This window comes from Hyperoodon ampullatus (assembly GCF_949752795.1).
Source record: "Hyperoodon ampullatus genome assembly, chromosome: 17".
Classification (NCBI taxonomy): domain Eukaryota; kingdom Metazoa; phylum Chordata; class Mammalia; order Artiodactyla; family Ziphiidae; genus Hyperoodon; species Hyperoodon ampullatus.
Window position 1 is genome coordinate 67,743,110 of NC_136930.1, and position 15,996 is coordinate 67,759,105.

The 15,996-nt window shown below is 43.5% G+C and overlaps 1 protein-coding gene across 1 annotated transcript in view; it reads right to left on the reverse strand.

Annotated features, from left to right (window-relative positions):
- The window catches only part of ASAP1 (ArfGAP with SH3 domain, ankyrin repeat and PH domain 1), a gene marked incomplete at its 3' end in the record, with an annotated part of 309,959 nt that overhangs the window by 89,013 nt on the left and 204,950 nt on the right, over positions 1-15,996 (reverse strand). Inside the window, exons 6-8 of the mRNA XM_079722229.1 lie at positions 3,962-4,036; positions 3,434-3,483; positions 1,295-1,424 (exon numbers count right to left, since the gene is read on the reverse strand). Coding sequence (XP_079578355.1) covers positions 1,295-1,424; positions 3,434-3,483; positions 3,962-4,036 — 255 coding nt within the window. The remainder of the gene's footprint in view (positions 1-1,294; positions 1,425-3,433; positions 3,484-3,961; positions 4,037-15,996) is intronic.

Genomic DNA, 15,996 nt, shown 5'->3' on the forward strand with positions numbered 1-15,996 from the left:
TGTACCAAGCAAACTGCGTGTTAGCATTTTATAGATGCTTAAGATTAGTTTACTAGACAAGCAGAAATCAAGCACAGCAAAACATTCTGGAATAATTGATTATCTCCCCCCGGGTGTGCAGTGGATCTCAAACTCATAGTTCACGTGGTCAAAACCTGAAAGATGGATTGAAAGACAAATGGCATTCTCTTTAAGGGATATGCTTGTAAGATACTAAAACTTCCAGACCAAAGAGGTGAATTGGAAAGCACTTTTGCTACTAAAAAGTGAAAGAAAAAAAAATAATAATGCATTATTAGTTTATGCACTAAACACTACTGGCTCTGATTTTCACAACTGGCCAAGATTTTCTGTTGATATTGTTTTTTTTTTTTTTTTTTTTGTGGTACGTGGGCCTCTCACTATTGTGGCCTCTCCCGTTGCGGAGCAAAGGCTCTGGACGCGCAGGCTCAGAGGCCATGGCTCACGGGCCCAGCTGCTCCGCGGCACGTGGGATCTTCCCGGACTGGGGCACGAACCCATGTCCCCTACATTGGCAGGCGGACTCTCAACCACTGTGCCACCAGGGAAGCCCTGATATTGTTTGTTTCTTGTTCACTTGTTTTACTGCATGGAAGTGTTCACAAACAGACAAGTTCAAGGAGCCAAAGGGTAATAATGGGGGGTGGGGGAGGAGAAATAAACAAAAAAAAAATTAGGGACGAAAAACTTGAAAATGAGAAAATTCTATCTCCTTTAATATCTTCGGAAAACTGCAAAAGGAATTCCATTACTCAGCATCAGAATGGGCTGGTCTCTAGGTCAAGGAATGCCAATGGGAACCCTGTTTGAGAACCACTGCTCTAAGTCTAAGGCAACATGCTTTTTGTTGCATTTATTTTTTTCATGAGCTCAGACTTTAATCACTACTTCAAGTTTTCATTCAAACTTGGACACATGGTTAAAAAAAAGCAACATGCTGTACATCTGTACCAGTAAAACTTAATGTTCACCAGTGTTACCCCTTCACCAAAATTGTTTTTCCACACTCACTCACAAGCAATAGTAAAGTTCTCACCAAAGAATCCTGTTTTGGCTTAAAGAGCCCCATAGGACCCAGGCTCAAAATATGAGACAACAGTGAAACGGCGGATCGCAAAAGGCTTGGAGAAAAGTGGAGATTAGAGTCCTTGAGAAACAGTCCCCTCCTCTAATCATCAAACACAGCCTGCATTTAAGCATAAAGACTGCTGACTAGCAGGAAGGATGACAGTTAATCAAATTCTAGGCAAAGGGCTGAGAAGTCTGCTCTTACTTCGCACATCTGGAGCTGAAAGAGGCGCCTCTCCTTCTCCATCTCTTCCGCGATCTCAGCTCCGGTGATCTCCGTGCGGATCATCCCGTGCTGTTTGGCGTGCTCCCTTTTCTCCTTCTCAATTTTTGTACTGTAATGAAAGCAGGTGCCATCATTAAAAACAAAAACACCACACTCATGTCTTTCCTTTAATGGGAGCCACTTGATTATTTCTTAATTACCAGAGTTAGGAGGCAGGAACTCTTAGATAGATAGCATCGATCAAAAGTGAAAATCTAAGTTCAAAGAGAACCAACACATTGCATGGATATTCACCAAGGAGACTTCCTACATTTTAACTCTGATCTCACACATGAATGGATTCATATAAGTTCTCTTATATTTTGGTTGGCATCAAGTAATTTTGACAGTTTACTTTTTCTAGAGTAAGGCACCTTACCATGAAAAAGAATCAGAAGGTTGGAGGTCTGAGGCATATCTTGATTATCAATAGATTGAGATTTAAGAGTTAATTCAAGACAAAGTATATAATGGGTCTTTGTAGGCATGCATGTAAATTAGTCAAAAGTAATTTCCATTATTTCTCTAAACTTAGGCTGTTTTCATACCGCAGTAACGTTTTAATCATTCAACCACCTGGCACTGGATTGTACAAAATAAGGATTTAGAAGAAATCCTAATCTATAATTTGGAATGCTATGAAAATGTTCTTCAGTTGGGAAGCAACCAGGGAAATAAGAAGGAGGGACCACATTAAACCTATGGTACCCGAGGCTAATGCTTGGCTATGACAGATGATACTTTGGTATTAACACCAGGGGTCACAGCCCTTTTTCTGAAAATCCATTTAATTTGAAAGCAGACTTCTAATTTCAGAAAGAGCCTATAATTTCTAGTTGTGAAAGCAAAGACTGATTTAGCCTTCAAATCTTGTTTTAAATTGTGGGGTAGGATATCAAACCCCAAAGAAAGCCAATATCCTTGTCTACATACAAACACAGTGGAAAATCAAGCCATCAACCCAATGGAAAACCTACAGACCTGGCTGGCTGTAATACCCTCGTGCCATACCTAAGCAACTCTTTTCATCACACCACCTTGGAGGTTAAATGGGTGTGAAGGCAGGGATTTTACCAGAAGGAGAATAAACCTCAGCTCTCTCTCCACTGGTGTGGGTGGGAAGAAAGCAGGAAGCTACAGGCTCTTGAGAAGAAACATGACGGGCGGGCATAACTTAGTCCTGAATTTGTTTTTCTTTGGCTTGTGTTTTCACTCTGCTGTTATTGCTGCCTACAGAAATGCTTTTATTCTCTCATGTTTGTACTTATCCAAGTTTATAGCTAAGACTTTTATTAAATGTTTTTAAATACATTTCTCCTCCCACCCCACTCCACAGCCTGGTTACAAATGCCTCAGAGCAATAATCACAAAGGGATGTGGTAGGACCGGTACCACACGAGGATGAGCCAGGCCCACGACAAGACCTCACGTGCGGCCTCCCTGTCATCCCTCACGATAACCCCAGCACGCAGGCCTCTGACTGCCGTCATGCCACACGGCTCCGGCTCTGGGGTTACACAGACCAGAGGGGACATCAGCCCGACATTTATTAGCCTTAGGACCTTCTGCAGGCCCCTCAGCCTTTCTAAGCTTCAGTTTCCTAAGCCATAAACAGACAGTGCAAGGTGCCCACGGAGAGGGTTGCTGTGAGGAGGTCATGCATATAAAGCACTTTGCACAGGCCCTGGTGGGCAGACAGATGTCACAAACACTGGGTATTATTTGTACTGCCCAGTTGCCGTGCTATCCTGAAATGTGTAAATGGTCTACAGTTATGTGCTAACTATAACAAAAGAAAAGCTGCAACAGTCACAGACCTACAACTTGACAGTTCGTATCACCATGGATGCCCAAATACCCGACAGTGAAAGTATATCTCGCTCCAGACACAACTAGCACGGGAGGTGTCGGCACTTCTAATCAGGTCAGAACACCCAGCCTCTCAGCCCTTACGAGGATGGACTCAACAGTGTTTTGTCCCAAAGCTATTAGTTCAGGGCTCTGTCCTTCTGGTAGTTATTCTTTTTCTTAGAATACTCACAACAAATAAACCAAGCAACCAAACAAAAAAACACTTACAACTTTGTCTCATAATCTTTCCAAGCTTTGTCAAATGGCTTCTTGAGATCCTTAAAAAAGAGAAAATAAAACTGAGGTTGAAAGTACTTTTGCTTAAAGGTGTATAATCTTCCAGTAACATCTTAGCAGAAATGCTCTCCTTTATAGGACACTCGAAACTTCACACAGGACACTTTCAGGCACATCACACAACTTACTACACCCGAGAAGCTAAGAGAGTGGGACGGTGTGCGTTCCCAGTCACGACCCAGTGGTTCTGAGACGTGGGTCCACGGGTCCTCCGGGGGGAGCCCGGACTCAGCGAAGACGCCCCCCGCCGCCCCGGTCTCCCTGAGTGTCTCATCTTGTCTCTCGGGCAATAGTGCTATGTGAAGCGGTGTGGTTTTTTCTAATGATCATTTTCCAACAGCATTTTTTATGCTGAAAACGTTCAGAGTGCCTTTCAGACGTGAGTACCACTGGGATCTTAGGAGAGAAAGAAGGCAACCCTTTCAAGCTAAACTGAAAATCAAATTTCTCAACACTCACTCCTTTGACTCCCTTTAGGTCTCCTTTCAACAAGGAATCCAAGGTGAAGATCACATTGTGGCTCAGGCCCTGGAGCTGAAAAGCAAACAAAGATGGGAGACGGTTAGAAAAAGAAGGTGCACGTGGAACAGCAAAACCAGCCGATGCTGACTGAGCACGGGCACCCCACTCACACACAAGCTCGATGAAACGAGGGCAGAGACCTCGACGGTCCTGCTCGCAACTGTATCCTCGGTGCGAAGTTCCGTTAAAAGGAAAGCTATTTAGGAAGTGCAATCTACAGCCGGAGCAGGGGTTTTTTTCACTGTTCCGGGGCGGTGGCCTGGGTCTCCTTGATTTTAGGGTGGTGCGAAGAGCAGTCTACAGAGAGAGGGGGAAGGAATGTACCCAGCTGGGGAGCAGGGTGGCAGGGAGACCAAGGGAGGGACGGGCCAGTGTGGAAAGAGTCAGGAAAACAAGGGCTGAGAAGCGCTATACAGTCCGTCTTCAGGGGGAGCCCTGGCATCTTGGCGAAACCAGTTTCAGCAGCGTGGAACCGAGACCGCAGGGACCCGCAGCACTGGTTACAGATGGAGAGGCTGGCGGGTCCCCTCATTCGAGAGGGAATTTTATTCATGTGTGAGCGTATTCATTTATCAGGCCGTCCACCCGTCCAACCACTCTTCCATTGCTCATTTACAAAGTACCTATTCTGTGACACCCGCTGTGCCAGGGCCTGGGACGGGGTGCGATGATGTATACAACACGGCCTGCCTACAGAGAGCTGTCGGCCCAGGGGCAGACGCAGTTAGTACGCAGCCAGCTCTACCGCATGATGAGGTCAGGCGGAGGGAGAAGGTGGTGTGAGAGGAAGCAACGCTGACACTTAACAGGCTCTGTGCGTGACCCTCTTAACCACAGCTCTAAAGCGAGGCTACTAGAACCTGTCGTGGGTGGCTGCTGTGAAGATGCAATGAGTTAATGCACGAGGAAAGTGCTGCTGTGCTCCCTGACACCTGGGAAGTGTTTATTACCTTAAAAATCCTACGGGATGTTAAATACGAATAAGGCAGTGTGGGAGCAGACGGGCAGGGCGGGGAGACCTGCCCTCCAGCCCTGAACTCCTCCCCTGTCCTGTCCCGTGGTTCTCATCTGAGGCTTCCTGCAGCTCCAAGTCACTCCACGTCTTGCCCTCCCTGACCACCAATGTGACACACGAGGGCAGTTTTCCAATGCACACCACCAGACGGCTCGGGTCAGAAACAACCATCTCTTTCTTTTTTATTTCAGACAAAGAGTTTCCTACCAAGACATTCCATCTTTGCAATCTCACCACCACCCACGCAGAGAAACAGCCGGGCTGGCAGGCCGGCCAACAGTGAGAGGGCCGTGATGCACAGCCTACGTTCTGGGAGGTCGAGGGCACTGGGTCTTAGGGTGTGGGGTGAATATAATATCAATAACATTAATATTTAATTATCAATAATAATCAAACATTATATTTAATTAATAACAGTAATATATAATACATAATTTATAATTACATTATTAGATAATTATTGATAATATAATTATATAATAGCTATAATATTTAATTAATAATAATAAATACGATTAATGACAACAGTTTGTGGCTTTCCAAAGGGTCACAGTATGTAAACTGATATAGAGAATATCTGTGGTATTAAAATTTCACGGAGAAAGTTATTAGGAAAAGACTATCTTTTATTTTTATTTATTTATTTTTTTTGCGGTACACGGGCCTCTCACTGTTGTGGCCTCTCCCGTTGAGGAGCACAGGCTCCAGATGCGCAGGCTCAGCGGCCATGGCTCATGGGCCCAGCCGCTCTATGGCATGTGGGATCTTCCCGGACCAGGGCACGAACCCGTGTCCCCTGCATCGGCAGGCGGACTCTCAACCACTGAGCCACCAGGGAAGCCCAAAGACTATCTTTTAAAAAGCTCCTTGGGGTGGGAGTTTGCAGGTAGTAATAATAAAAGAAAAGGTTGAAAAACACTGGCTTTGGGTATGAGATGGGAAAAACAAAGATCAACAGGACTCATTCTCTGCCCCAGACAGACAGTGGGAATAACATCTTGCTCTGAGTCCTCAACAGTCTCATTCCTGGGTCACAAGCCCCCTGCATCCTGCTACCCTGTGGGTCTTGGGCGTTTGCGTGGATGGTGGTAAGTGAGGCAGGGATCTCCGCTCATAAAGCCAGAACCTACCTTTCCTCTGTTCGTGGAGATCTTGAATTTTCATCTCAACAATTACCGCCCTTAACCCTTTATCTGTATCTGTTTCCTTATTTGTTTGCTGTGTTCCCAATTTGAATGCAAGCTCTTTGAGACTGGGGTCTGTAAGTTCACTGCTATGTTTCCAGAATTTAGAACACTGCATAGCACAGAGTAGGTACTCAATAAATATTTGTAGAATGAAGGAAACACAAAGTCACATGTGTATAAGGGTCTTCTCTACAGGAATGTTTATACTGATGCTAAGTTTAGTGCTTATCAGTAGGGGACCAGTTAATAAATTATGGAAGTTCTACACAATTGCCATAAAAATGAGAAAGATTTTTATGTCTAACTTTGGAAATATCTCCAAGATAAACTGTTTTGTGATAAAAGCAAAGTGAAAAACAGTATTCATGGTATACAAGGATTTGTATAAAAAGAGGAAAAAAATATGTCCATGCTTAAATTATTTCTGAGAGGATACAGACTAAACTGCTGATACTGGTCCCCGCCAGGGATGGACAAGGGGTAGGGCAAGGACACAGGGTGGGAGAGGAGCCTTGTACTGTGTATCTTCTGCATTTCGGGGGGGTAACATGTACTACATTGTGTATTCAAAAAAAGTAAAAATTCTAAAACAAAACATGAAGAGACAGTGATCATAAATCATTTTTAACTATTAGTCCTAAATCAAGGCTTTCCCCAATGTCTCTCATCCTTTGGGAAAAGCAGCAGGAAAAAACAAAAGATACATAAACGTCATTGCCAACTTGGCCTGAAGGCTGTGTTACAAAGTAACAATAAAAGAATTGTGAAAGTCTGTGGTCTGTACTCAATGTGGGGGTTATTGGGAAGGAAAAGTCCCTCAAAAACCACGTACTGACCACACAACGAACACACGGCATCACCTTTCGGCCCAGTCATCATGGTCAGGCACCGGGCAGGCGTGTGGACTGCAGCTGCATTGATGGAAAACCCCAAGAATTAAGAATTTCTCTGTGGTTATCCACACACATACTCTTGGGGGCTGATAAGAAACCAAGAAGGCAAAATAACCATGTATTATGAATTCAGAATCTTCCCAGTGATGATCCTATGAAAAGGCCATAGGAAAAAAAATTTAAACTTACAGACTCCTCCTAACTTATTTCCTGGTGAAAAGGTAGGTTAATTTATAAAAACTGGTAAAGGAGATTGTGTTAAGTGAATAGTAACTGTCTGTTATTATAAAGATACTGAAAGAAGTCAGAGAGAACAGAGCAATCTCAAGAGGAGGAAACTTTTAGGACATATTTGGGCAAAACTAAATGTCCCTTCCTTGGCCACCCCAACTAAGAAGAACACCTACTCTCTCAGATGTTTTAAGGTGTTGCTCTGTGACAGGGATGGGTCACAAGGCTTCACAGGTGTAGGATTCTATCATTTTCCTGTTTGTTTGTTTGTTTTTAATTTTCCGGTTCTTTCAGGAATCCTTTTCATGACCTGAGCAAACTGTTCATTGCAAACGGATGTGTAACAAAAGCATCCCATGGGCAATGCAGCCAACATAACACAATAATAATATTAGTGGACAGACTTCCCGTATCACCTTCAGAATCCTCAGATTTTTAAAAGAAGCCTTTCAATTCTATTATATAATTATTTCCCATTTACTTTACCGAAGTCCTATTGATTACTTTACTCTCAGTCCATTTCCTTTATCAATAAAGTTAAATTAACGTAAGTTCTTTATGTGAGTCAAGATTACACAAGGTTAGAGGGCATGTTTTAAGAAGTATATCTTTTCCATTTTATTAAGCACACAACACACTAAAGACCATTTCAGGAATGATGTGTAGTTGGGTAAAGACACTACTTTCCAAACAAACTGCTGTTCGTCTCCTTCCTCACAAAAGCGAAATTTCCCTGGGACTTCCCTGGTGGTCCAGTGGCTAAGACTCCACGCTCCCAATGCAGGGGACCTGGGTTCGATCCCTGGTCACTAGAACTAGATCCCGCATGCCGCAACTAAGGCCCGACACAGCCAAATAAATAAATATGAAAAAAAGGCGGGGGGGAATTTCCCCTAGGAGTATATACATCAAGCCCACCAAAAAATTTGGGATAAACCAGACAAGAGGTGGCTGAGGTCTACCGTTCTGCATAACGATGCAAAAATGACTTGTTTAAGCAAATAAACTGTAATTAATATTGGCTTTGATAAAAATAACCATTTATTCCTTACAACTGCTTAAACACTACCAGACATTATATAAACTGGCCCTGTAATTCCAGCCATTGGAAATGACTTCAGGAACAATTTTCCTGTGTATATAAACACACACACATCTATGCCCTTATTTTTTCTTTACCCCTATATAGCTTTGCTACAAAATGAAAGGGTCTCGTTACCTGTTCACTGATTTATCACCTTTCTTTTCTAGAAGGTATGTTCCTTAAGGGGAGGTAGCTCATCTGCCTTGTTCACTAACTGACCAGATCCCAACACAGGAGCCAAGAAGCAGTGTGGGTCGTCACGCTGCAGGGCAGTTTCTGGCTGGCCTGTGTGGGCCTCGGGGGGCAGTGACTCAGCACCGTCGCTGTTCTTCGCTGTGTGAGAGCAGGAGAAAGCAGCGCAGCTCTGCAGACGGTACCCCCATACACGCCCGCCCTTCACACCTACGTGCACATGCGACTGTCCCGATTAACGAGGACGTAACCTGCTTGCTGTGTCATCCTGCATTAGTGCTGACTCCCTCTCTCCACTGCCCACTGCTTCCCTGTCTCTCCTTCCCCTCTACAGAGGGAAACAGCTCCTCTGAAAGTAAGGCTAATGCGAACCTGCTGACTTGCTCAACACGTTGGAAAATCCAATTAAAGTAATGAGCCAGCTCCCAGAAGTTCTGCTGAGATTCCCCGGTATAAATTAGGTATTCTGTCTGGTGCGTTAACTCCTTCATGCCCTAGACCGTTACTCACCACCTCGAAGCTATTTTACACTGGTGCCTTGTCATCAGGCCCTCTTCCAGGGCATTAAGATCTGGAGAAAAGAGTTTTTGGTGGGAGCCCAGAGGCATGAGGCCACACATCACTCCCAGCCTGTGACTTTGGGAGAACCGTCTGACTTGCTGACTTGGCTTCCTGATTTAAAAATGGGTGTCCTGGCACCTTCCTCAACTAGCCCACGCCGATGTGAGGGGACCAGGGCCTGACACCACCGGAGCTCCCACTTCACTGCAGACACACAGGGTTGCCCGCTTCATTGGCTGCTCCCGATAACCCTGCAAGGTGTGTTCAAACACACTATCAATTGGAGGCATCAAAGCACAAACCAGGTCCGACACTAAAGGCAATGAACTGCTTACAGCACCATCTTCTTACAGATATCGGAATGCTTTGAAAACTACAGTATACTATATATATGAATGAACAGTTATTATAAGCTATTACTGACCTATTAAGCTAAGCTTTATTTTATTTGGCTGCATATGCATCAAGGGGAAACAAAGAATACTGCTCAGAAGTGGAAGGATGAGAGTTAATGATAGCACCTCATACACGGTTAAGGGCTCTGTAAGTGTACCCTTCACAGATGCCAGAGTGCCCCGTGCCCATATGGTCAAGCAGGTGGCATGCACTCAATAGGCTGTGCTTGGGCAAGTCATTCAAGGCCACTCCACATGCTGCCAGGGGGCTGTGTGACATACAGATACGGCCTGCAATGCATGTACAACACAGACTCTTAATAAAGTGTGACTCGGTTTATTTTCTTAGAATTCTTTACACTTGAAAGGCTCAGCAGTACTGGTGGAAAAAACATAATGATAGCATTTCAGATACTGAAATAGGTCTTTTGAGGCTGGGGAGGTGGAGGGGGGAGATTCCCAAAGGTCCTTCACATCGCACCACTCTCTCCACTGGAAGTTTCGTAGTTGTTTCCCTGCCTCATTCTATAAACTGTACGATAGTGCATCCCATGACACCATGTTCCAACCCAGGCAGTCTGAAATAAATTATTAAAATGATAGTACTGTGTTTAACATATGTTATCTAAAGTTATTGCTTGAAACAACTCTGTAAGATGGGTCTTAGTCTCACCCAATTAACGAGGAAACAGGCTCAGAAAGGTTAAGCGACTTGCCCAAGGTCAAACAGTAAGTAAGGCAGATGGTCAGGTTACTAATTAAGGTTTTTACTAACTCCAAAGGCCAGCCTCATGTGCTGTGTCATGCTGTTAGACTGATGTCTTCAAGTGATTTATCAGATCATATCACTTTCCTGCTTAAAACACATCAACCACTTCCCATCGAACTGGATTCAAATCCAACCTCCCAGTGTAGGTCTAACCCCAGCACAACCTCCACCCATTCCCACTACCCTTCAACCACGCCAGGCCTCCTCGGCTTCTCAACCCGTCAAGTTCTCTCTTCCTGGCACATGCTGTGCTCTCCGTCTGGACCACTCGTCCTCTGGCTACTGGCAAAGTGCCTTCCAGTCTCCATGCCACTTCCTCAGTGAGGTCTTGACAGTTCTAGCTCTAGACTGATCACTTCTCCCTAATCTCCCATTACTCTCAACCAGGCAGAACAGGCTCACTTTCAAGAGTCTGCATTTTATTTTATTTTATTTTTAGTTAATTAATTAATTTATTTATGGCTGTGTTGGGTCTTCATTGCTGCATGCAGGCTTTCTCTAGTTGCGGAGAGCGGGGGCTACTCTTTCTGCATTGCGCAGGCTTCTCATTGCGGTGGCTTCTCTTGTTGCAGAGCACGGGCTCTAGGTGCGCGGGCTTCAGTAGTTGTGGCACGTGGTCTCAATAGTTGTGGCTCGTGGGCTCTAGAGTGCAGGCTCAGTAGTTGTGGCGCACGGGCTTAGTTGCTCTGCGGCATGTGGGATCTTCCCGGACCAGGGCACGAACCCGTGTCCCCTGCATCGGCAGGCGGACTCTCAACCACTGCGCCACCAGGGAAGCCCAAGAGTCTGCATTTTAGAGTCACTTGTTTCTGCGCTGTCGGGAGCAAAGCTTCTTGAGGGAGGGGCTGGGACTGTTTTGTCCACCACTGTGTTAATCAACCCCCTAGCGCGGTATAGACACGATACACACTGAGTAAAATGCTTGCTGATTGAGTAAATGGATGAAGAAATGAGTTCTCCTCCAAAGCAGGCAAGCTGTTCTGAGACTCAGACATGATAACAGCATCTGAACCAGTTCTGGTCTTCCTGGTGTGCTCAGCATCAGAATGGAAGGGCGGGGAGGTGGCGGGGGGTGGACTTAGGAGACAGATGGGATATCGTTGGGTGACAGACCAAGGATACCCTCCTTCAAGCAGCTGCGAGGCTGTCTGACAGCTGGGGAAGAAAGGGTGCTCTGGACTTGACCTGCCTCCAGCTGGCTGTGTAAGTTCAGGTCCATCACTTCTCGCTTCTGCCACTGACAAAGTGAGAGACCCAGGAGGTCTCTAAAATAGCTCCCAGTTACAATCCTCCTATAGTTTAAAATGAGCTACTGAGATACAGCTGAACACAGTAGGAAAAAAATCCAGACCAAGTGGGCGTAAACAGCTACAGTAGATGCTTCAACTGCCTCACGAGCTGAAGGACAGCCCTGGTCCCCTCCCCAACCAAGTAACAAAACGATAACAAACAATTCTGCAGTAATGCTGAAGAGTCAGAAGGGTGAATTCATAATTCCCAACGCTCTAAACTTTTTTGTACACTGCATGATATCCACTATAAAACTTCTGGCGCAATACAACAACCTCTTGAAAAGGTCTGCAATCTCTCAAGAAAATGAGCTTCAGGATCTGACCCGAGCAAGAACTGACAGGACTACCAGGGGGCCTTGGGCTGCTGGCAGTTTCTCCGCATTTCCTGATTGACTCAAACAATAGCGAAGGAAGGGTATAAACTGGATTCAAGCTCATCACAGCATGTGCAGAGATATCAGAGATGCTTTCAACAATTATTCTAAACAGTGAAAAAATAGGAACAATGGAAATAGTCAAAATAGGAGAGCGGGTACATAAATTATGGTGCAAATGGTGAGCTTTCTACACAGGAGTTAGAATGATGTTACGGGTAGCGCCTCTGGATTCTGCAGGCCCCTCCTTGAGGGGGCTGCAGCTGGTAATGGGGGAGAGGCTCCGCTCCAGGCTCCTGACCCCGCTCCAGCCCGGGCAGCTCTGCTTTAGGGGGCCGTACGCGTCCAGTGAAACAAAGGTTCTCAGGCTACAATATTTTACGAAACAGGAAAACATTTTCAAAGTATATAAATAAATGAAAAATCGGGTTACAAAACAGCACTACAGTACGAACCCAGTATTGGTTAAATATTATATAACAAAAATTACACACAGGAAAACAATATGTATGTACAAATAGAAAAAAAGGTTAGAAGATAGATAGATAGATAGATCCCAACCCCTTAACAACAGACTGCAAGGTGACTGGTGATTATTTTTTTTGAATTTAATTTTTTTATACAGCAGGTCCTTATTAGTCATCCATTTTATACACATCAGTGTATATATGTCAATCTCAATCTCCCAATTCATCCCACCACCACCCCCCACCACTTTCCCCCCTGCTGTCCATACGTTTGTTCTCTACATCTGTGTCTCTATTTCTGCCCTGCAAACTGATTCATCTGTACCATTTTTCTAGGTTCCACATATATGCGTTAATATATGATATTTGTTTTTCTCTTTCTGACTTACTTCACTCTGTATGACAGTCTTTAGATCCATCCACGTCTCTAGAAATGACTCAATTCCGTTCCTTTTTATGGCTCAGTAATATTCCATTGTATATATGGCCTTTATTATGTTGAGGTAGATTCCCTCTATGCCTACTTTCTGGAGAGTTTTTAATCATAAATGGGTGTTCAATTTTGTCAAAAGATTTTTCTGCATCTGTTGAGATGATCATATGGTTTTTCTTCTTCAGTTTGTTAATATGGTGTATCACATTCATTGATTTGCATATATTGAAGAATCCTTGCATCCCTGGGATTAATCCCACTTGATCATGGTGTATGATCCTTTTAATGTGTTGTTGGATTCTGTATGCTAGTATTTTGTTGAGGATTTTTGCGTCTATATTCATCACTGATATTGGTCTGTAATCTTTTTTTGTAGTATCTTTGTGTGGTTTTGGTATCAGGGTGATGGTGGCCTCATAGAATGAGTTTGGGAGTGTTCCTTCCTCTGCAATTTTTTGGAAGAGTTTGAGAAGGATGGGTGTTAGCTCTCCTCTAAATGTTTGACAGAATTTACCTGTGAAGCTATCTGGGCCTGGACTTTTGTTTGTTGGAAGATTTTTAATCACAGTTTCAATTTCATTACTTGTGATTTGCCTGTTCATATTTTCTGTTTCTTCCTGGTTCAGTCTTAGAAGGATATACCTTTCTAAGAATTCATCCATTTCTTCCAGGTTGTCCATTTTATTGGCATAGAGTTGCTTGTAGTAGTCTCTTAGGATGCTTTGTATTTCTGTGGTGTCTGCTGTAACTTCTCCTTTTTCATTTCTGATTTTATTTATTTGAGTCCTCTCCCTCTCTTTTTTTCTTTTTTTTTTTTTTTGCGGTGCACAGGCCTCTCACTCTTGTGGCCTCTCCCGTTGCGGAGCACAGGCTCCGGACGCACAGGCTCAGCGGCCATGGCTCACGGGCCCAGCCGCTCCGCGGCATGTGGTATCCTCCCAGACTGGGGCACGAACCCGTGTCCCCTGCATCGGCAGGTGGACTCTCAACCACTGCGCCACCAGGGAAGCCCTCTCCCTCTTTTTCTTGATGAGTCTGGCTAATGGTTTATCAATTTTGTTTATCTTCTCAAAGAACCAGCTTTTAGTTTTATGGATCTTTGCTACTGTCTTCTCTGTTTCTGTTTCATTTATTTCTGCTCTGATCTTTATGATTTCTTTCCTTCTACTAACTTTGGGTTTTGTTTGTTCTTCTTTCTCTAGTTCCTTTAGGTGTAAGGTTAGGTTGTTTATTTGAGATGTTTGTTGTTTCTTCAGGTAGGACTGTATTGCTATAGACTTCCCTCTTAGAACTGCTTTTGCTGCATCCCATAGGTTTTGAATCATCGTGTTTTCATTGTCATTTGTCTCTGGGTATTTTTTGATTTCCTCTTTTATTTCTTCAGTGACCTCTTGGTTATTCAGTAATGTATTGTTTGGCCTCCATGTGTTTGTGTTTTTTACGTTTTTTTCCCTGTAATTGATTTCTAATCTCATAGCGTTGTGGTCAGAAAAGATGCTTTATATGATTTCAATTTTCTTAAATTTACTGAGGCTTGATTTGTGACCCAAGATGTGCTCTGTCCCGGAGACTGTTCTGTACACACTTGAGAAGAAAGTGTAATCTGCTGGTTTTGGATGGAATGTCCTATAAACATCAGTTAAATCTATTTGGTCTATTGTGTCATTTAAAGCTTGTGTTTCCTTATTAATTTTCTGTTTGGATGATCTGTCCATTGGTGTAAGTGAGGTGTTAAGGTCCCCCACTACTACTGTGTTACTGTCAATTTCCTCTTTTATAGCTGTTAGCAGTTGCCTTATGTACTGAGGTGCTCCTATGTTGGGTGTATATATATTTATAATTGTTATATCTTCTTCTTGGATTGATCCCTTGATCATTATGTAGTGTCCTTCCTTGTCTCTTCTAACATTCTTTATTTTAAAGTCTACTTTATCTGATATGAATACTGCTACTCCAGCTTTCTTTTGATTTCCATTTGCATGGAATATCTTTTTCCATCCCCTCACTTTCAGTCTGTATGTGTCCCTAGGTCTGAAGTGGGTCTCTTGTAGATAGCATATATACGGGTCTTGTTTTTGTATCCATTCAGAGAGCCTGTGTCTTTTGGTTGGAGCATTTAATCCATTCATGTTTAAGGTAATTATCAATATGTATGTTCCTATTACCATTTTCTTTATTGTTTTGGGTTTGTTTTTGTAGGTCCTTTTCTTCTCTTGTGTTTCCCACTTAGAGAAGTTTGTTTAGCATTTGTTGTAGAGCTGGTTTGGTGGTGCTGAATTCTCTTAGCTTTTGCTTGTCTGTAAAGCTGCTGATTTCTCCATCAAATCTGAATGAGATCTGTGCTGGGTAGAGTAATCTTGGTTGTAGGTTCTTCCCCTTTCATCACTTTAAGTATATCATGCCACTCCTTCTGGCTTGTAGAGTTTCTGCTGAGAAATCAGCTGTTAACCTTATGGGAGTTCCCTTGTATGTTATTTGGCATTTTTCTCTTGCTGCTTTCAATAATTTTTCTTTGTCTTTTAACTTTTGCCAGTTTGATTACTATGTGTCTCGGCATGTTTCTCCTTGGGTTTATCCTGTATGGGACTCTGTGCTTCCTGGACTTGGGTGGCTATTTCCTTTCCCATGTTAGGGAAGTTTTCAACTGTAATCTCTTCAAATATTTTCTCAGGTCCTTTCTCTCTCTCTTCTCCTCTGGGACCCCTATAATGCAAATGTTGTTGCATTTAATGTTGTCCCAGAGGTCTCTTAGGCTGTCTTCATTTCTTTTCATTCTTTTTTCTTTATTCTGTTCCGCAGCAGTGAATTCCACCATTCTGTCTTCCAGGTCACTTGTCCGTTCTTCTGCCTCAGTTATTCTTCTATTGATTCCTTCTAGTGTAGTTTTCATTTCAGTTATTGTATTATTCATCTCTGTTTGTTCTTTAATTCTTCTAGGTCTTTGTTAAACATCTCTTGCATCTTCTTGATCTTTGCCTCCATTCTTTTTCCGAGGTCCTGGATCATCTTCACTATCATTATTCTGAATTCTTTTTCTGGAAGGTTGCCTATCTCCACTTCATTTAGTTGTTTTTCTGGG